This window comes from Gymnogyps californianus, chromosome 1, assembly GCF_018139145.2.
Source record: "Gymnogyps californianus isolate 813 chromosome 1, ASM1813914v2, whole genome shotgun sequence".
Classification (NCBI taxonomy): Eukaryota; Metazoa; Chordata; class Aves; order Accipitriformes; family Cathartidae; genus Gymnogyps; species Gymnogyps californianus.
In genome coordinates, this window is record NC_059471.1 from 122,027,240 (window position 1) to 122,049,338 (window position 22,099).

The window sequence follows — 22,099 nt, forward strand, 5'->3', positions numbered from 1 at the left end:
TTTGCAAAACTGGGAGGAAAGGCCAGGCTGACTGTAGTGGGAAAACACTTCTCATCCAAAACAACGTTGCTTAAGCAGGACAACAGCTTCTGCAGAGAAGAGCTAGCAGGCTGGGTTCACCTGACTTTCTTTCTTGTAGGGCCCCATAGCTTCTAAAAAGCCTTTTAATGTTTGATGCGCAGCGTGAACACACAGGACGGGGTTGCTTGATTGGGGGCCATGAGATCAACAGTAAACTGAGTTTGTGAATGGTTTCATCAACTGCTGCCTTGTGGAGGTTCTTAGGCAACCAGCAATCTGTCAAATGCCATTTGCAGAGGCTGTGATGGTTTCAAACTGTCCCAGCATCTCCTCACTGACTTTCCACTGCAGTAAAGGATGGGGTTTCACCTCCAATAAGCTGCAGCATCAAAGAACAATACTGGATAATTAATAGCCAAGGAGGACTTGCTGTCATCGATCTCATCCCATCACAGGTCTAGGATGCAGGATCTGACCACGCTGAGCTAATCCAACAGACCTAAGTAACCTGCACATTCTCCACCTTGTCTGTGTGGATGGCCTACTCGGTAACTGAGAGGACCAACCCAAACTAACATGACTTTCATCACCCAGAACTGTTCTGCCCCATGACATTCTGCAGACACTTTGCCTCCTATACAGCAAAGCACAAGAGTAAAAATAACAAGTTAGCTTCCTTCAGCCATGTTCAGCATAAAAACTTCAGCTGAAGTCGTATGAAATTCTCTCCACACTGTCAGGCCACTGAAAAATGCAAATCAGCATGCAATAGCTATTTAAATCTGCTATTATCTGACAAATGGCATCTGATAATTAGAAACCCTCAATCATCAGGATCCCAAGGAACATATGAACCTGTTTATATACAAAAATTGGTAGGTAAGCTTACCAAGGAGGACCATTTTACTGATTACTGAAATAGATTACGTTGTCATTTAGGTGAAAACTTAACACTACTAAGCAAGTAGTGTAAAACAGACATTCATAGAAAGCTGTGGAAGAGGAAACACAGGCCAAATTAAACAGTCTGCAATTCCCATGCTTTCTGAAAAAGCTGGCAGCCACATACTATTCACTTAGACAACAAGGGGAAAACAAAACCATACCTGTGTACATTTTCCATGGCTGCTACTTCTGCCAGAGCAGCTAAGCTAAAAAATGCAGACACTGCTGGCATATCTGATGTAATACTATGATTTTCTTCTGTCTCTGCATTTCTGGAGCATTCACTGTTGCAATCTGTTTCTGCACTTGATGTTTTTTGAAGAGTACTTTGTGGCAGCTCTTTTTGCTTCTCCTCTGCAATAAAAGAAAGTTAAGCTTGCAAATCTAGCACTTAAATTCACAGCAGCCCATCGATACAATGACTAGTCTGGTGTTAACAGAATCTTTACATTTAGGACTTTGATTTTGCAAGTGTAATCTGATTCATACTGCAACCTCTTCTGACCCAAGCTATTGGCAGCAGCACAACACTAAGGTTTATGAAGCAGTTTATTGATTTTGCATTCAACTGAGTTTGATCTTTTAGATCAGGCAAGAGAGCTTTTGTGTATGTTTCAGATACAGAAGTCCTGAAATATTATCTTAAGTGCAGAGGACTCCTGCAAGGACTGTGGCATTCACTGTCATATTATGGAATTCATTTTTACATCCTATAACTAGGTATAGTGTAATTTCTTTGCAGAACTGGAAACAAATTATGAAAGGTAACTGTTTTCCACTTCTCTCTGTATCAGCTCTCAGTTCTTAGAGAGAAATATCCAAGGAGAGAAGACAGATTTAGGCATTCAAACAAAAAAAGTTGGCCATTATAGACTCACTGATTTCCCAGTTGATTGATACCTGTATTTTAAAGAATGACCTTTCTAAGCAGGTAAGAAACGAAACTAACTGAAAAATACTTCCCTGACAGGTTGCTCGTACTCCAAAACCTTCTCCAACCATTCAATTTTAACAAAATTTAAACTCCCATTTCCTTACCTAGTGTCCCTCCTGCTGGTGACACTCGACCATCTGCTGTTCGGACAAGATGAGTGATCTTAGTTTTCCTTGCTTTCCTTTTCTGGCTGCCAACTAAAGGCTCATGCATCATGGCTGGCTCTGGAGTGTTTAGGGCAGATATAGAAATTTTATTCTTCCAGGCAGACTCACTGGAAATTCTGTCTTCTGAAAGTATGGCTGAAAGAGGACAAAAATGCAGTTTTACATGTAGGATAATTCAGCTACTAGCTATGCTCATTTACCATTTTGCATCTATCTGCATAAAGCCTTCCCTCACAGGTACTCAGAGCATAACCAATGGCAAGATATAATCCGAATGCTGCAGATATTTGCAGGGGAATAGTAGCATCAGCTCTCAAAGATATCCCAGGCGTTCAAGTTTCTAGTATTTGCAAAGGAAACTGTGAGACAGGCAGTAGCACATCAGCGGAAGCAGGGTATCAAACAGTCTGTATAAAATGCTCTGCAACAGAAGATGCCAGCAAGTAGCTAAGAGACAAAATGCATTTAATGAACAATAATGGTCCTCACGTAAGCTTATCTTAGCTCACAGACGGACTCACAAGCAGAATTCAAGAACTCCTGACTAACCCCCAGTCTTCTCTCTATAGTCACTATATGTCGTTTCCTCTAAGCAGAGGGAAATGCTGCCTTGTACAAAACAACAAACCTTAAAAAACACCCAAAAGGCAGCAAATACAAAAGCAGAACTGGATCACAGTTGAAGACAAGAACGCTAAAAAAAGGAAGTAAGCATGGGATAAAATACTGTGATGGAAATACTGCCTACGTAAAGTCAGAGAGTGAAAAAGGAACAGTTTGAATTTTTCTCAACAGTACCAGTCTTGGCGTTTCAAAGCAGCCTTCTGCCCTGAATTGGAACACGAAGACAAATTTCCACCTGACTAAACAGTCACTTTAATCTTGTTCATGAAGAAAGTGGTCAGACAGCAATCATGAAGTGTATTTAAGCTTCCAAAGTTTGAGATCAGTGCGTAGTCATCAATTGTTTGTAATTTCCATTGATTTAATAAGCCATACTGTTGATACCATAGGGTATCACCACTCCATAAACTGAATCTGGGACATCTTTTTTACTCCTGTGATGAAAGTATTATGAGGCCTACCCCACCTAAGATAACTGCACTCTAGGGTTAGAAAGAGACTACAGGTAGCAAAGGGAATGCCCAATTCATTTCTTACAGATGCCTGTCTAACCTGTTTTGAAATCGGGAGCACTCATGGCATCCGCACCAAGTCCTCAGGGTATTTTTTCCCAGGGCACTGCCATCCTGAGTGTTTACATATTTTTTCCTAATGCTTGCACCTCATCTCCCCTGCTGCATTTTCAACTCGTTATTTTCTTTACTACCCATCAGGTTATATCCCATCTCTTCACCACAGTCCTTTATATATTTCACAGCTGTTACTGTGTCTACAGTTAGCTTTCTCTTCCCTGCAGTTTCCTTCAATCTTTCCTCCCATTTTAAAGATATGTTTAAGACCCGTTTGTTCACTTTCCGGGTGGTAGGACCAGCAAAAATTAGACACACAAAACTCAAGCTGGAGTGCAAACACCTGCTCTTTCGGAATGGCTCAGCACTGAGGAAGACCAACCTCCTACACTGAGACTAGTTGTGTCACGGAGGAGCACCCAATCCCACAAACGGTGCACGACAGCCAAGCAGTCTGCAGGGACTTTGCCCTCTTTCATTTTAGTGTGTATTTACTGTTTATTTATTGTTTATTTTGTAGATTTAATGAGCTTCCTAGTCAAAGATATGGCTAATATAACCTCTGTCTTTTGCTAGCTTCTTTAACTGTTAATTATGCGAGGATGTGGACTGGGTGAAGAGAATAGCTGTCACACACTTTATCTTGTTAGCTGTTGCCCTTTGCCCTTTTAATTTTTTATGGCATAAGACTACAATCAGATCTAGTACATATGTGTAAAAACATGTGGAAATGTTCCAAACCTTAATTCCTTTATGTTCTTAATTCACCTTTGTATCTTCTCTTGTAAAACATTTTTGAACTCGTGCATGCTCTTTATTGTTTAAAAAAAGCACACAGCTTCGATTAGCTTTTCTCAGTGTTTAGCTATAGCTGCTAACCTTTCCAGAGCAGACCTATGCTGTGAAACTTATTTTTTGTAAAGAGAGCAAGAGAAATCACAAGAAAAGATCTGCCCTGTAACAGTCCAATTAAGTAGAAGCACCAATGACTGCAAATGTGACTTGCAAGTAACTCAATTGGGCTAATAGCGAGACATTCAGATAAGCTGACTGAGACCAAAATCTTAATTGGAATATATAATTAAATGGGCAGCTTTCTCTCTAGATTTCTTATCTGGGAATTCAGAAGCGTTGATTATGTATTAATGTAATGGTTTGGTTGTAGTCCAACGCTATTTGTTAATTCTGATTTGGGGATTTGCACTAATTAGATAGTACTTTGACAGTGCTATTTAATTCTAGTTTGATTGAGTTTATAATGGCTTTAATCTTAGTAATAAAAGTCACTTTTTTTTTACATTTAATAAAAATATTAAGACATGATTTCAAAGAATAAACAACTTAAGATAGAAAGAAAGCTGATTTGGTATGTTTTTAATTACATGTGTTGTATATTACAGGCCATGTCAGGTCACTGGAAATTAACTTGATTGGTCAATACAGTAGACAGCTCCCTTTTAAATTTGTTTGCTTTCTCATATTGTATGCATCAAAAAGCTCAAGAAATTAAAGATAAGAAAAAATCTTGAAAGGTAAAAACAAAAAGAGGCGATAGTTATTAAGGACACAAAACTAAGAAAATAGGCAACAGATCAGTTGCAGGAGTATACTATATTGCCACGTTTGACTAAGAAATAGCAGAAGGTGGCTGACAAACTCAGGATGCAGCAAGCATATTCCCTCTCCATGTTTTAAGGTTTCTCAATCCTTGAAATGAGACTTGAGTCTCCTCTATGGTTTTTTTCCTCCTCCAGCTCCAAAGCAAGCTCTTTATCACTTCATCACAACATTGCTGCCATACAGCTTTGAAGAAGGAAGGATTAAGGATGAACAGTGAATGAGTATTTTTTTATGTGTGTGTGGGGGTGGAGGGTGGGTGTGGAAGGGAAGAGCTACTTCTTTCTTCTCTAGCAGTCTTAGTGAACACTGGGATGAGAAATCGTTTCACTGACTTCTTCATGGATTATTATTCAAGCAGACATAAAACCTAACTTGGAGGAAATCATACAAAGGCTTCACTCCAGCTCTTCTGACAATGGGATGCTGCTGCAATACCACTCGCTGGGTCAGGCAGCACATGGAGCTGCAGCAAGGGCTGGGGACGAACAAGCAGAGCGATACCAGCTGACAAGGCAGTAGATAGCTGACCCAGCCCTCTTCCAGCCTGGATGGATGCCAAAGGCACAGTGGTACAGAGCTGCTGGCTCCCTCTGGGCTGCAGGCCCCACACAACAGGGCTTTCTCAGCAGAAAGAAAAAAATAAGGTCATTCTAATTTTCTGCACTTTCTGTTCTTGCTCAAACATATGCGCTAAGGCTGTACAGACTGATGTGTGTGTTGGAGAGCTGGTGGATGATCAGTAGCAGGCAGTTAGCTCTACCAGCCACAGGAGACTGTGCTCCTTCACACATCAGCTACTGTTAAGACTGGTGTATACGTCCGTCCGGTGCAAAGGCCAACACTGTATTTGGTTGTTACACAAACCATGCAAGAACCCTCAGCACAGCTCACTAAAATGTACCTGCAAGGAGTCAACGGTTGTGACTTACCCCTTGTTATTTAAAGTATTGCTTCCCACCGGAAAGCCTTCACTGTGAAAGAAAATAAATCTCTCAGCTGAGTGGTGTTCAAACCCCCCAAACAGGGATGGGTCCAGCTGTGCTTCTGTCAGCCTTCCTAAGGAAGTGATGTATCTCTGAATATATTCAGTAGCATTACTGTGTGCTCTCTGCTAGGAGGAGCAGGGGTTGTGGCATGTCCATTGGTATTTTACTGGGCTGTATCTCTGTGGACACCTGCAAACTTGTAATATGCTGATTTGCACTGGTGATGCTGCGCACAATGTGGTCACGTGGAGTCAAAATTCGCTCAGATACTCAAACCAGACCCAGACAACATGATCCATCCAATCACGTCACAATTTGCCTTTACTGCACTTACTTTTCTTCATTCAAAACACAGACACACACACTTTTTAAGACAACAAAACATGAATCCAGCATGACCCATGCTGACAGCAACCCTTCCAAGTGTCTCCTCTCCAGCTGTCAGAATATTCAAGTTCCTTCCTCCAGCAAAATTAACTCCATAAAACCCAAACCCACACATATTTACTTGTGACTCACCACAAGTATAGACTAACCACAGAAAGGAGTAGAAATTTTCATTTAGTGTTTGATTCACTAAATCCTTGTATATTTGACTTGAAATGAAGATGCTGGGATTTCCACCTTGAATGCTGCGGATTATGGGACAGTGGAGTCAAAGAGTTTAGGGCCACACTGCCTAGGAACTCATGAAAGGATGAAGTTACTTAGGCAGCACATGATGGTGAGGGTGTACACTGCATGCCAAAGCCATACCCACACTGCAGTTTTCTGATCAACACTTTGCTTTCAGTGTCACCATGTGGTTCATTTAAGAGTAGGCAAGACCCCAGATTTTCTCCCCTTTTAACTCAGAGAAAACGCAGTTCCCCATCAATATATATATCCACTGTCTTTCCTTCGATGATTTCTATGTGGGCTGTGTACGACTGGTAAGTTCCTCATGTCTTTGCTTCAGTCTTGGGAGGAACTTAGCAAACTGGCCCTACTCCAGTAAATGCACAGACACATCTTTAATGTTTAGACACGACGACATTATTCACATGCTTAACTTCCAAGGACATGCCTCTGTGTTGTGCTGGAACAAGGCCAGGGTACTCAACACTTGCCAGGCTTGAATCTTTGATCATACTGCACACTTCACATCAAAACAGGCTGGTTTCTTTTAATCAAATGGAGGTTTTGACATTTTGCTTAGCCACATTTTATATTCACAGATTTTGAGATATTTATATTTTTTACTCTATCATGTATTAAATGCTTTGTGTTTCTTTTCCCACAGGAGAATTTAAACACCCATTTTTCTTACTAATTTGTCTACATGGACTATTAATAATTCAGGGACAAAAATCTGAATGACACCCAATAAAAGCTATGTTAATGTATGATGCCTTTTTCACACCAGCATGGAAGCAATATAGTTGCTTCTCATGAGCAACTCCCACAACATGTTTGTTGTACAAATACAACATAACAGAGCAAGTAATTTCAAAATATTTGCACTGTTGAATGCAGCAGAGCTGGCAGAGCCTATGTGGGAAAATAGTGCACATGCAACAGAGAACACAAAACATAGCATCAGGAAAGGAGAGGAAATGACACGGCCGAGCCTTAGGGAAAGATATTAAGCATAAAGGTAGCTGGGGGAACTGGAGGTGGGGATAGTCACTTTATTATCTTAAAGAGAGACAGATATGGATGGGGAAAAAAAATGGAAGAAATTCATGGAGCTACCTAAGTAAGCAGAACCAGAGAGGCTCTTCTACACCACAGGGACGATGTGGGAAGAGAACTCCACTGTGGAAGGGCTAAGGAACAGCCTGGGTGTGATGTGGATAGTGTGGGCAACATGACCACAAAAGAAAAAAATAAACAAAGGGCCCGGGGAAGCAGGCTAAGCTGTAATTCTGTACATACTGTACACCTGAAAATGCCCCTCAGAGTTGTGAGTATGGAGCTATGTAGCACCACAATATTGTAACACGAAAAACACTTTGGAGAGCTACCAGCAGGACAGAGGGCAGAGCAAGTCCAGGACATAACTTTAAAAACTGTCAAAGTTATCTTCAATCTGAGGCAAACAGAAAGCTGGCTAGGTTTTCTACAGAGGGAGAGTTGGTTTAGCTTAGTATTTCTGAGAGCTGGTGCAGAAACAAGCTCTCACATACTGACCAGCTGCAGTCTGCAAAGCTCTAGACAGTGGGAAATCACAGGGAGAAGAGATAGGGACATGGATAAATGCTCTGGCAAAGGGGTAAGTAATACGGTCTCTGATACAGAGGGGATGGAGATAAGAGCAACCGAAGGACTAAAGAGCTAGGACCTGTGGAAGATAAAGAGTTCAGGGCCAACTGCAGAACTGCCCTTGCTTTGTCAGCTCTGCTGCATGGTGTCTGGAGCAGGGAAACTGTAATTAAGGGAATTGCCAATTAAAAACAAAACAGCATCATACTGGAATAAGGTAATATGATCAACTGGAGCCAGGAGCTAATGGAATCAAAGCAGACAGGGAAATAAGGGACCAAAGCAATCAAAGGCTAGAGAGCCTAGTAGCCTCTGTCTAGAAGCATTTCCCCGAGACTGAACTGAGAGAGAAGGCGGCCCAAAACCTTAACTAAGTAATGCACCAGTACCTGTGTCCGGAACATTAAGCTTCTCCTTTCTGTGCTTACATTTGCTGACAATTTTGTGGAATAAGTTCTTTTTCTGAGACTGGAATGAACCTACAGACAACATTAATAATACATACTTTTAATTAGCAGTTTTAAAAAGAGTACAACAGTCACAGTATGTACTATACAACCTCCCCTTCCACTAATACAGGATGCCATTTCATGGGGAAGCACAAAGCCTGACCTTCTGCCCAGGATGGACTCTGGAGGCTTTCAGCAGGCTGTACTTCAACCCATCAGCTCCCAATGCTTAAATGCATACAAAGCATTTTGGAGAATGATGACCTTAGGAAAGCTTAGCCATACAATAAAACGAGGGTTTTGCTTGCTTGTTTGTTTAAAGATATGCTCTCTTTGGGATATGTACTGGGTTTGGCTGGAATGGAGTAAACTTTCTTCATAGCAGCCTGGATGGCGCTGTGTTTTAGACTGGTGACCAAAAGTGTTGGTAACACACCAATGTTTTAGTTACTGCTGAACAGTGTTTGCAGAGCATCAACAGTGTTTGCAGAGCATCTTTCCCACTCTGCCACCCCAGCGAGTAGGCTGAGGGTGCACAAGAGGTTGGGAGGGGACATAGTTGGGACAGCTGACCTACACCATATAACGTCATGCTCAGCAATAAAACTGGGGGGAGAGTTTTCTCCAAAGTAGTCATTGCTCAGGGACCGGCTGGGCATCACGTTGTTGGTGGTGAGTGCTGGCTTTTGCACCACTTGTTTCTCTCCCCCCACCACCTTCACTTGTTAAACTGTCTTTATCTTGACCCATGAGGTTTTTTTCTTGCTTTTGCCCTTCCAGTTCTCTCCCCCATCCCACTGGGGGAGAGTGAGCGAGCAACAGAGTGGCGACTTACCTACCAGCCAGGGCCAACCCACCACAGGATGCAAGAGTTACCTTTGCCTTTTTGGTGACCAGAATGAGTTTACTAAGTGCAGAAGTAAAAGCTCCCAGGAGAGGAAGGTGAGGTTATGCCCAGCTCATGGTATCATTCCTACTTTGATAGCAGAGTCTTTACTAGTAGTAGTCAGAAGACATCTTATGTGACATCAGACCACAAAGTATGCCACTAGCAGAGGTCATCAAGAAGCTATCCTTTGTCTCACTAATGGAGTGAACAGCAACATAGACATAACAGACGCATAATGTCTACACTGCAAAGCCATTTTTATGGAGTTATGTTTCAGAAACTGCACTTTAAAATCTTATTTCCAAAGATACAGCAGGCAAGCAAGTCTTCAGGCTAGCTCAGAACGGACCGGCCCAAACAGAAATGAGATGCGCTGCAGGTGACAAGATGGCTTACAGCCTAACAAGAGGGTGTCCGTCCCATCTGCAGCTGGCTTGGAGCAGGATTCTACCCACCACAAATACCAGCCTCCCCCACTCCTCCTCATTCTTAAAAAGAACCAGACACACACGTTGGCTACTGAGACACAACTGCAACCACGTAGTAACATGTGCTCAAGGTAAGTCTACATCATGCATCTGCCAGTTTGCGTCACTGACTCTCTATATGCAGGGAAAGAAGGAGAAAAGTGTGTAGCACATGGAAGAAGGACCTAGTCTTATGAGGGGAAAACCATTCATAGACACTAGGCTGTTTGAATAATATTGAAAATTACTGCGAGAAAGCTAAAATCCAGCCAGGCAAAGAAACCCTAAGATTTTGTACACGCTGGCTTTGTGGCTCACTGCTGCTTGTTTTTTACTACTGAAGAAATCAAAACTTTGGGAAAAGATTAATAATCTCCCAAAAATCTAGAAGTCAAACAACAAACCAAATAAATTCCAAGGGAGACACCATCTTAGGCAACATCAGCTTGAATCCAAACAGCTTCACTAGAACTTGTGTAGAAAATATCAGAAAGTTCAATAGAAGAGGCCACATTCACTCCAACTGATGCAAGTGTCGTTCTGCAAATTTTACAATAGCTTCCTGAGTATCAGAGTTGGATAAGCAGTCTAGTGTCAGTGCAATAAAAATGCAAAACAAGGAATAAAAAAGCTCAGGCAGGCTGAGGGAAAGCCTAAGTGAAAAAACTGAGCTTTTCTGAAGACTAAGGTCAAACACTTCATCCACAATCAACAGAGACAAGTCTTCCCACAACAATTCCACAAGACAACAGAGGCAGAGGTACATAACTAGATGATTCTTATGACGTTTTTATTTTTTTTTTTAATTAGGAAATAAGTGATTTTTGCAGGTGCTTGGAGTAAGCAACACGTTACAAAGTATCACAGATGTCTCCATTTCTACAGCTCAGTCTGCACCCTATAGATGATTTCAATCAGTATCATAGACTGTCAGCCAGTCCAGCAACTCTAAGCAGAATAACTGAGATGAAAAACTGACAAAAAGATGACAAGCATTACGTGAAGAAGGAAACCTGTGTCTTTCGTCTCTTTTCTACCATCCAAGGCACCTTTGTCATAAGCTTGTATCTGTGACCTGAAGGGTACTCCAAAGCACATGCCACTTGCATGTAAAATTTTGTTCCCAAATGGAAAATTCAAGGACATTGGCTTCAGTGGGGTCAAAAGAGAAGCTGCCTTTTCATATGGAAACTTCCGATTTCCTACCCTTTTAGCTGTTATTCCTGCGAGACAGTGCCCATTGACACTTGAATACCCTTTGGCCATGAACACAGTGAAACAGAAGATGGGCTAATAGCTAAATAGGTCGACATGTCATACTCGGACCTCAGAATGTGACTTCTGACTCCATGAGAAACTTCATCCACACCCCCTGCCTGAACTACTTGGAGTGAACTAGAGGATACACTCACTGTCCTCTGTGAAAAGCCAAATTACAATCACTCTCACACTTACACAAACAAATTGTCTAGTAATTACTGAATAGACTATCTGGTCATTCTTTGAGAATGCCCACATCCCATCCTGCCTTTAGATTAAGGCCTAAGCCAATGACTGCCAAATACAGGATCTTTGCATGGCACATTCAGGTATAAAAACCAGAGCTTTTCTTTTAACAGAAACTAACTGAATTAAACCAATATGGAGAAGGCAAAATATAGTCTGGACCGGAGAGGACATCTGCATGTAGGAAAGGCTAAACAAGGGGGCATTCCTGAGATCATGTGCTGTTTTGGCTGGGATAGAGTTAATACCCCTTTTCAGGCTCTCACTAGCAGGTGCCCCAGGGGCACAGTTTAGGCACGCTCACCCATGCAGAAAGTTTACAGGATGGATGGCTGGGCTACACCTGTTTCATGGGGACAGCAGGCAAGTACTCCAAGACTTTGAACAAATGCCACTTGTCAACATTCAATCCAGAGAAAATCCATGACTGAAAAAACTAACCTAAAAGGCTTGCTGTTAGGCAGTGGACCCTGGATGTGATTTCCTACAGAAAGCTGAAAATACTTTTAATGTTAGTTTACTTGCTATTGTTATACAGCCATCTGCAAGTGTAAAGTAAGTCCTTTTCTCCTGCTTATCGTTCTGTATTGGAAATATTCTACGTGGCTCTTCCTTTCCCTAGCACTTCAGCAGTTGCCACGTGATTTAACCACCTGCTAATCCCTGGCTTGTCCATTGTGCTCACTGAGGGCAGTAGGGATTTCCTCCTGGGAATACTCGCTACAGCCAACAGCAGCTGCCTGGGGAGGCAGCAGGCAAGAAAATGAACCCACCATACATAATGAACCATAACTGCATTTCCTCTACATTTCTGGGCATATGCTCCCTCTGCTCTCACAAAGTTCCCTATTTTAAAGGGCCTGATCAAATACAGAACACTTTAACACGATCGTAAGAAAACCAGGACAAACAGATTTGTCTGTGCATTTCTACATCTCTCAGGAGGAAGATGCTGTATTTTTAGGTCATAATCTTTGGAACATTATGGCATGTGATCTCCAGGCATCTGAATGCTTTGAACCGAGCCAAAAAACCCCCCGAGCTAAGACCGAGAGGAATGCCACAAAGAAGCATCCATTTTAAGCTGATGTTTTATTTCTAGTTCTAGAGGCCACAGACAAAAAAATTGTAGACAATCCCTTTCCCAAATAAAAACACACTATGCATTCCTCTCCTTGCCTTCCCAAAATGAAAGCTTTAGTGAAGTGCTTAGTGTGTAAGTGAGCATTTCTTCACGGCACAAGGCAGAAATAATGACTATGCCTGTTGCTCATTTTTGCATACAAGCGGATTAGTGACTCACTGCAGACTGCTGACTTCTGTGTGGTGGGACGTTTTGGCACATATGCCATTGGAAAGAAGAAAAAAAAGAAATCAGTCACAGCTCCAGCAAATTTCGGAGCAGGCCATCTGCACAGATTCAGTATAGCTGTATTTTTCAGCCATTTTGTGACATTATTATTGCATATGCACACTCCCAGTTCAAAATGCTTGAGATAGAATTTGCCAAAGCGTTCTGGCTTGTTCAATCCTGCTCCCACTGAAGTAAGACCCCCATTAATTTCAGTGGGAGCAGAATTTGGACAATTTGGAAAGCTCTGGGGAAAAAATTGCCTCTCATTTAAGAAAGTTCAAATTTTCCCCTATACATGTGGATTTCAAAGAGCTTTCACGTTACAGGGTTCTTCAGGTGTTTTTATATGAAAAGAACTGGCTGCAGTGAGGACTGGACATGACAATCATAATGGAAGGAGTCGGTGGGCGCTGACCCACTCATTTTCCACTTAGGAGTAGGAAAACATCCTGACAATCCCGGCTGTTTGGGTTAGGTAGCAGATCAGGCCTCTTGTAGGTATAGGTTAATGACATTTGACAGAAAATCAATCTGGCACCATTTACTCCAAAATAAAATATATTAAGGCATACAGCCCTAGTTAATGGGAGGGGGAAACACCCCAAAACTAACAAACAAAAACATTTATCCATTTTTGTTCACCTAACATCCTGGGGAAGTTTTAGTGTGCAGCACTCCAACCTATTTTCCAAATTTTAAATGTAATTTAGTAGGCACTGATCTATAGACTGCAAAAATCAAGTACTTACCTGAGAACTGAGAATGCCTGGAAAGTTTATGATCCTGCACATGCTCATTCAGAAAAAGCAGGGAATGATTTTAAAGAGTGTTTACTAAACCTATCCCTAGTGATTAGTATCTGTTGTTTGGAAACATCCAGAGGCCCCAACCACTAATAGGCACTATTTGTGCTGGACATCTCTTCTAATTACCTTACAGACAGAGACAACCCCAAGAAAGAGCAAAGCAGCAGAAACAACTCCACACGACAGGGTAATGCAGAGCACAGCAGAGCAAAGTTAAGGTCTCCTACATCCCAACACAGTCACACCCATAAGACTATACTGACCCTTCACAGTTCATGCTCATCACACGACAAGAATAACATGTTACTTTTGTTTAATTCTGATGGTGTAAAAAACCATGCTGACTCAAGAAACCGAGAACTATTCCAAACCAAGCTCTACCATTTTGCACAATATGCCATCTTCATTTCCTGCAATACTTGCAGGAGCCTACTATGCAGACCTGTATGCTTAACACCTTTGGAGGTCAGTATTCTCTAACCATCTTTGGACTCATCACAGATCACAGGCAAGCCAACAGCATGACAAGGCTGAATGGCCTGTCAGTACACCACAAATCAAATCGAGGATTCAGCTTAATGAATGTTTGGCTCAGCTGGAACAGTTTCCCTACGAAGCTAGTAAGCTTGCTTGTATGCAGTTTGGTTCAGGTCATTTCAAAACAACTCGCATCTTAATTTTAAGCATCCTAACAAAATAAAACAAATTAAAATTGACTCATTGCCATGGAATATTTACTTTTTAGCAATCTTTCTTTAAAAAAAAAAAAAAAAAAAAGGTTTGTTGGAAAGTTTTTTCAGCTACCTCTTGAGAGCTGAACTTCACTCTCCAGGGAGCTGGAATGACTGACACAAGCTGACAGCTTGCCCAGCTAACTTGAGTGAATTCAAGATTCGTTGAAATTAGGAGCAGATATCACTAGCTCTGTCTGGATTTAGTTCAGGGCTGTGGTTAGATGTTCACTACAGAAACAGCAGTGTCACTATCAGATATTCCCGCCCTGGGGCTGCTTGTTGCAACCCCACAGCTCAGTTGGTGGAAAAGTTCATGTGACTTTACCGTCTGCTTCAGTGCAAAGTCAGCTGGCTTAGTTTAAAGAGCCCTTATTGTCAGCTAGAGGCAAAACTACTTGTATCAGGTTTGTAACCTGCCTGCAGTTATGTTTCTGACCTTCCCTTGAGACATGGCCGAATATATTCCAAAGGTTTTTAAGTGGTGCAAACAAGGATAACAATGAAGCTCTTGCGTATGAACCTAGCCAAAAGCAGAATGCAGTTCTGGGCTATCTGACCTGAGGTAGCATTCTAGCATGCCATTTGCAAAGAACATAGGGCCTGCAAAATTTTTAGACATACAGACACTAGAACAGGTAAATAGTGTAGCGAGAAATCCAAGGAGCTGCTATTACAACTTCAACTGCCGGATCACGGTAGGTGAGGAGATCTTGTTCCCAACAGATGTTGCTTAATTAACCACCGTATTATCATACTGTAAAGCAATTCATTCATGCTCATTGAAGAAGTTCTGTCAAATACATACCATAAAAAAATGAAAGGCATTTGAAGTCTGAACTCACTTGGTATTAGCACAAGTCTAATTTTGCAAAAGTGACTGTTCCACATCTAATTATATAAATACAAAAACCAATACCAAAATTGGCATGCACTAGAAAAGAATAGCTGCTCAATCCTGCATACTGTAATGTGATTATTTGTGAAGCATTCAAAAGGCACAGATCTAATCCAGGGTCACCTGCCTAAAATAGCCATATTAGATCTGAAAGCCTGTCACTCAGTGGAACTATCATAGTAGCAGAAAAGGAAACCAGCTTCCAATTGTGAACTGTGCATAATGAGGATTCTTTTGAGCATCCTTTTGTCTCGTAGAATTACTGGTACGTCATTCCCCCATTTTGTGATGCTTCTGTACTGTATGTATGCATCAGTGTTTTTGCCACAGTCTAAAAGTAGTTCTCCCTACCATTCTCACTTCTCTACCACCTCTGTGTCGCAGGTTGTCTGTATATAAAACAGCCAAATGTGTCATGGGTTTCTCCCTCCAAGAGCCTCAGCAACAGAGCTGAGTATGGAATTGGTTTTCCTGTCCTCTAACCTTTTTTTTATCATGTCAGGACATTTTTGCTCCAAACTTATGATAGAGAGTTAAAATCTTGATTAAAAAAAAAATCCATATGTTTCATTCAGACATCTCTGGTATCTTATGTTTTAACTTATAGAGCCTAAAATTACAGTGAAATGCAAACTGGCATAAAACTATGTTTTGAAAAATGACAAAATGTAACCTTTTTATCATCTGCCATTTTTCCCCATTTTCTCCTGGGAAAACTTGTCAAATTCACTTACCTCAAAAATATTCATGTTTTTGATAAATAAATATGCTTGCTATGAGGAATATGTTTCATGTACAAACTCTAACCAGTTGTACTGAGCATGAAAATCAGGAGTCAAGAGTACAGCCTGAAAACTAACCCAGGTGAGAACCAACTTCAGTGCTAGAAAAATGCTTTCTTTGACTTCACACTTTTCACATATAACAGTAAAGTAAGAACGTATAAATTCCTGAGCTTGTCGTAGCATTGTTGTTGCTTAAGAATGTATTGCACATGGTAATTTACCTTTGCTGGATTTTGGTTGTTCGGATGAGCTGCTTCCAACCTTCCTCTTTTTCCTTGGAACAGCTGAATTTTTCCTGTCAAAGGTAATAGGACTGTATTGAGGGAGGCTGTTGAATTTCTTTTCAAATTCTTCTTCCAACTTTGCTAAGCTAAAGGGGAAAGAAAACCAATCAAAGTAACTGTAACTCTGTTTCTGGAGAAAAAAAATGTATTGTTTAGGAGCATGTGTGCGTATATACATACCTATCTATATATAGAGAGAGGGAAAGAGATAAGCGCACACACACTGTAAACATCAAACTAGTATATATTAATCCAACTTTGGGATGAGAATGTACACTCCAGCTTCTGCATTTGTAACTCAGTACAAATTGATTACATTAGTTGCAGATATTAAAATTGGAAAAAATAAATAAATCAATGTCATACTGGTGATATTTAGCTCTGCTGCACAGATTCATACAGGAGATTTGTCTGTTCTGAGGGGAATGAAAAAAGACAATAAAACCAATAAATAAACAAAAAAACCCAATAAAATAACTTCACATAAAAGTCCTTACAACCAGAATGAAAACAACAACAATTCAAACGAAGAAAAATGTCAAACTATTCAATCTTCTGGGGATATTCTAAAACTTGATGCTTTGGGGTGGGAATTAGCTTTGTATTTGTTCTGGGGGATTATATTTTCTTCCCTCATATTTTATTTGTTGCGAGATGAAAAATTCAACTAGCTCATGCTTTCACGAAACCCAACATCCCTCATACTTCAGCCCAACCTGAATGACTGTAACTAGATTACCTAAAACTCAAGAAGTCAACAGACACGGTATTGTTATTCCTAATAGCCAGATGAAAACAAACCACTCGAACAGGATGGTACGGCATGACATTTCTGGCTGTAATGACTATACTGGCTTGCATAAGCACTCTGTTCCAGCAAATTTTTGCAGCCAGGCAGGAGCATAGGAAGGAACTGTATTTTAATAAAAGGCAGTGAGCACAGCTAGGCATATTATAAATAGCACCGTCAATGACAGGGGAACAATGACATTTTCTACTCGTCTTTAATTCTGTTTGGTACAGAAACCTGAACTTGACAAAAGTTGGCATGACTGTTGGAGGAATGGCCCTTACACACTGTACACTTGGAAGTATCACAAGAAACATGGCATTTCTCTCTGCTCTCTGAAGCAGCACTTCAAACAAATTGCATTCTGAAAGCTTTGGTACACAGAATGATACTTCATTTTATCTCTGTAATCATTACTTCTTTCGGCAAGCAATCTTCCATCTTAAAATACAGCCTTGGCTCTTGGCAGACTGCTGCATGGTGGGGTTTGTTTGTTTGTTTGTTTTGGTGTGCGCGCGTGCATGTTTTGTTGTGTTTTTAAATCACAAAGACATCTGACATTAGTGGTGCTCGGTACTGCTAGCTTTTTCTTCCACACAACCTGACAACCACATAACAAGCTGATTTTCTGCTCTGACAGCTGTCATGCAATTCCATCCTCTGCCCCAGCTCCTCTCACACTGCCTGTTGCCACCTGCCTCCTCTCCTGCCCCAAGGGCATATGTGGGGTTGCAGCTCTAATTAGGAAGGCCTAACCCTGAAAGCAGATGAGCTGCCATCCTGGCTAGTAATTTATAGCTTGTGCAACATGGAGGCAGTGGAGAGTGCTGCTATCACTATGTCAGCCATTAATTATTAAAAAAAAATAAAAAAATCATCACATGTCATGAATTTTCAGAGAATCTCACAAGCCTGGTTAGACACAGGTAGCTGAGCTGAGGTCTTCACGCCGTACAGCCTAGTCCCGCCAGGAGATACATGCAGGCAGAGCACTGCTTGGCAAAGGAGTGGGCTGCACATGGACAAAGCACACTTGACAGGGACCATAGGGGAAGTGTGGGCAACTACTCATGGAGAAGGTAAGAGGACACGGGGAGAAAGACATAATTCCAAAGGGGTGAGGACCCTCTCCCCTACACACACACAAAATGAGGCTGAAAGGTAATGCTGATGGGAGCAGAAAGAGTTAAAGAGGAGCCGGTAGAAGTAAAACCAGCTCTTCAAGTAGCCAGATCAGGTAGTGCAATGAACAGGGATAATGGATACCTCCTCCAGCACTTATGCTCCGCAAATTACTGATTCTGCCTTTACAGCATTCACTAAATAATATTCATTAATAACACGACTGAATGCAGAAGCAAGGTTGGCAAATATGTATTTTCCCCATCCAGCCAGCTAATGATGGTAGAACAGTATTTGTCGAATGAATTAATTATTTACACAATTTTCCTAGCTACTCTGAATAAATCATTTCTAACTACATTGGTTTTTTGGCTAGGAGATGCATTCAGTTTTCACACCATTAGGTGTGAAAAGTTTTTAATCTTTCAATTTAAATTTAAAAAATATTTACAAAACTTATATACAATGCACTAAAAATACAAGAAGTGTTCCATTAATTTTTCTTTACTATTCCAAGCAAACAAGACTTGGAGATTTTTATCTATTTAATATCTTTGCTGTGAAGTGAGCTGCAGCTAAATTTCACATAGACTAGGTTATAAAAAAAGACTACCGCAAGCCTGCACAAAAGAAACATATTACAATTTTAAGCATGAAGTATGGAAAATCTACTCCTTTTTAATTCATTTTCACCCTCTGAATTCAGATAATTGGAAGTCTTCAAGAATTTGCAAGGAAATATGAATGGCTAAGCAGATTTAACAACTATGCCTGCAGTTACATAAATCTGTAATACTCTGACAAAAATTGTTATTCATATACTAGAAAAGTAATTCTGTGTAGCCTTGCTAAATTTTAATGCATTTGTGACATATTTAATTTCTTCACAGTGTACATGAACAGTTTAAATATCTTGTCTCTACAATGGCAAAATGATATATTATCATACTTATTTGCCAATATTAGAACAATGTTTACTCTTCCTCTGTAAGCAATGTCTCCCAGTGGGCAAACAGATCTATTCTTTCTAGTCTAATTCTGTTTATGATGATTGAACACCTACACAGAACCTTAAATACTGCTTGTGAAGTGCTCTGAAAATAGAAGTAACCCTCTTCACCACCTCTTGAGCAGGTAAATATTGCACATATTTTTAAAAGTGAGCAAATAATGTCATTCAAATCTGTTTACAGTAGTGTAAACCAGAAAAGACCTCAAAGGAACTACTTTGGTATATAAACAACAAGTATCTAGAGCATGACCCAGCCCAGTGGGGTTTGTAATTTTCAGGAATTCTGTCTCATTGTGATTATTTGGGTGTTGGATGCAGTTCACTTAGCTGCAATGAGGAGGACTCACTCTTAAGTTACCAGGCTGACCTAACTAAAACTTTGAACAGTGTTAAGCTGCAACTTACCCAAAAACAAACTCTTCCTTTGGCTTAGGCTTCTTCAGTTTTTTGCTCCCACTTGTCCAACTTTGGGAAAAAGCCCAGTTTTCTTCATTCCAGCATCCTTCATGATCTGAGGAGTTGCCTTTTCCTGAGCTTCTTTTTCCTGTGACAAAAGCAGAAAATTGTTTCTCATCTTTAGAAAAATGTGCCAAAACGAAGTGGGTTCAGAAGGAACTTGTGTACCCTTTCAGTACTGCAACTTATGATGCTTGACCTTCTTGAAGGGGTTACAAAACATTTATTTATTTATTTATAACTGGATAATGATGATATTGGCAACTATTTCCTCCCCCCCCAGTTTTTATACTACCTCTAAAGTCAGGATTTCTCAAGGTATAAAGGAGGAGAAAGAGATGAGTAGATTTACAGTAATAAACTTCCCTAAATTACAAACATCTTTTTCTTTTCTGGCTGTTCTAATTACACACATAAACCTACTAACCGGAAAAATACATTTCAAGACATCTCACTGAAAGCCTCCAGAAATTATCTCAAATTTATCCTTCCACAAGGTAAAGAGCTCTCAATCACCACCTACAGCAAAACTAACAACCAAAGCAAAAGCACAACACATTTGCCTCTTGTAGGACTGAGAACTATGCTCACAAGCACAAGAGTTGTTTATATAGAAACAAGCTAATTGTTCAGGGTTACCTACAACACAAGTTCTGCATAATCTATCAGCAGGCTGACAAATTAACCAACAAAGCCTTCAGTCAAAAAGCTAAATCTCAGATCATGAAAGACAAAAAGGGAGAGGTTAAGAGTTTGTGAGGTAAGTAGGAACACAGTCGGCAGGACTCCAGAAGACCTGCCCTGGACCATGGAGTCCGTCCCCTCCACCTGCCCCCAGCATCTCAGGTGACCAGACACAGCATTCCCATCACACACTGCTCAAACTCCAACTTAAACACGGACTTTTGCTCTTCCTCCCACTCCAGACAGGCTTTTGCGGTCCATGCTGTAAATGAAACACTCAAAGCCACCCACCTCTGTCCACATTAGCGCGCAGAGATGTGAGCATGCCCTCTGACACCAGAGTTTTATAAAGAGCACCTTTGCAAGATCTCTCTGATTTCCTGGAGCCACAGGTTTCTATCTTTTTAACACAGTCACTGTCCTCAGTTTTGACCTGTCCTGGTAAGCTTTGGGGTACCACCTCCTCTGTTGGGGTCAGTGGTTCCACTTTAATGTTATCAGAAGCCTCACACGGTACTTCCTTGCTGGCTGCAATACTAAGGAAATCAGGAGGCTTTGATTCTTTGGTGGTCTCCGTGGCTTTCTCCTTTGATGTTTTCTTCTCTTTTGATTTCACTTTTTTCTTTGGTGATTTTGTATCCAACACGCTTCCCTTCACATTTGAGACAGGGCGGTTTTTTTTGCGGGTAGTTTCCGCAAGTCTCTCAGCACCCCAGTCCCCCTTTGCAACGGCTTCAATTGTATACATTACACTTTCAATGTCCGACTCTGAGGACTGCCTCTTTTTACAAGGTTTCTTGGGGGTGGATTTTTCATTTGTGTGCCGGTCCAACTTATTTTTTTTCTTTTTCTTCTTTATCTTTTCTGGCTTTAGCCCGAGGATATTCATGTCAGCCATTGAAAGCTCTGGAGAACAGCACATGTGATCCTTTGTGTTATCATCTCTCTCAAAAGGACTGTTCTCCATTGCAAGACTAGTAAAATCTCTGCATTTTGCAGTTTCTGATTCCTCAGCTTTTGTCTCATCCCGGTTTTGCATTTTCTCTCTCTCTGACTGTTCTAGTTTTCCTTTACAGGAGTCTTTTATTGTTGTTTTCTCCAGTTCTTCTACTTCCATTTCCTCTGGAACTTCTCCTCCCACATCTTCCGGTGCTTCCACTTTTGTGTTCCCAGGTTCTTTCACTTTTACTCCTTCTGAAGCAAGGCACATCTAAAACAAGTTTAAAAACAGTCCCATGAAACAAACATCAACTGTTAACATCACTTAATATTAACAGGAGCATTACACAAGGAATCTTTCCGGCATCTTAGTTCAGGAAAGCAAACTATGCTAAAGGACAGTACTGAAAAACACACTGAAGTCCCACTGAAACTGATGCGATGTGATGATGGCTAAGTGCTAGAATGAGGCTCGCGGGTTCTACTGCTCTAATAGAAAAAGACTCCAACTGATCTCAGTGGTGTTTCCATGATCCTTTAAGTGCCTTTTATATAACCTGGAAACCCACTGCTAGATTGATTTTCAGAATACCCTGAATGCAATGGAACAATATAGTATCTCTCACTATTGCCACAGACAAGTTACTTGAAATCTCACATCCATACCCCCTTCAACTCCCAAATGTCCTATATACAATTCTTTCTTCCATTTTCCAAATGACCCTGAAGGGGAGGGGGGGTAATTGAACCTCAGTAATCGAGATTATTTTCTTTTACTTGAATGTGCAAAATAATTTGGAAGGTAGTAAAAAAGCCT

At 40.8% G+C, this 22,099-nt stretch overlaps 1 protein-coding gene across 3 annotated transcripts in view; it reads right to left on the reverse strand.

Moving 5' to 3' along the window:
- BBX (BBX high mobility group box domain containing) overlaps window positions 1-22,099 on the reverse strand; it is a 146,821-nt gene that overhangs the window by 7,980 nt on the left and 116,742 nt on the right. The window contains exons 9-14 of one of the 3 annotated variants that reach the window (XM_050894680.1): window positions 20,635-21,553; window positions 19,609-19,747; window positions 16,217-16,290; window positions 8,500-8,589; window positions 2,005-2,202; window positions 1,128-1,320 (exon numbers count right to left, since the gene is read on the reverse strand). In XM_050894680.1, coding sequence (XP_050750637.1) covers window positions 1,128-1,320; window positions 2,005-2,202; window positions 8,500-8,589; window positions 16,217-16,290; window positions 19,609-19,747; window positions 20,635-21,553 — 1,613 coding nt within the window. Of the gene's footprint in view, window positions 1-1,127; window positions 1,321-2,004; window positions 2,203-8,499; window positions 8,590-16,216; window positions 16,366-19,608; window positions 19,748-20,634; window positions 21,554-22,099 lie in introns of all 3 variants that reach the window. The other 2 variants (XM_050894696.1, XM_050894689.1) reach the window with 2 other exon arrangements.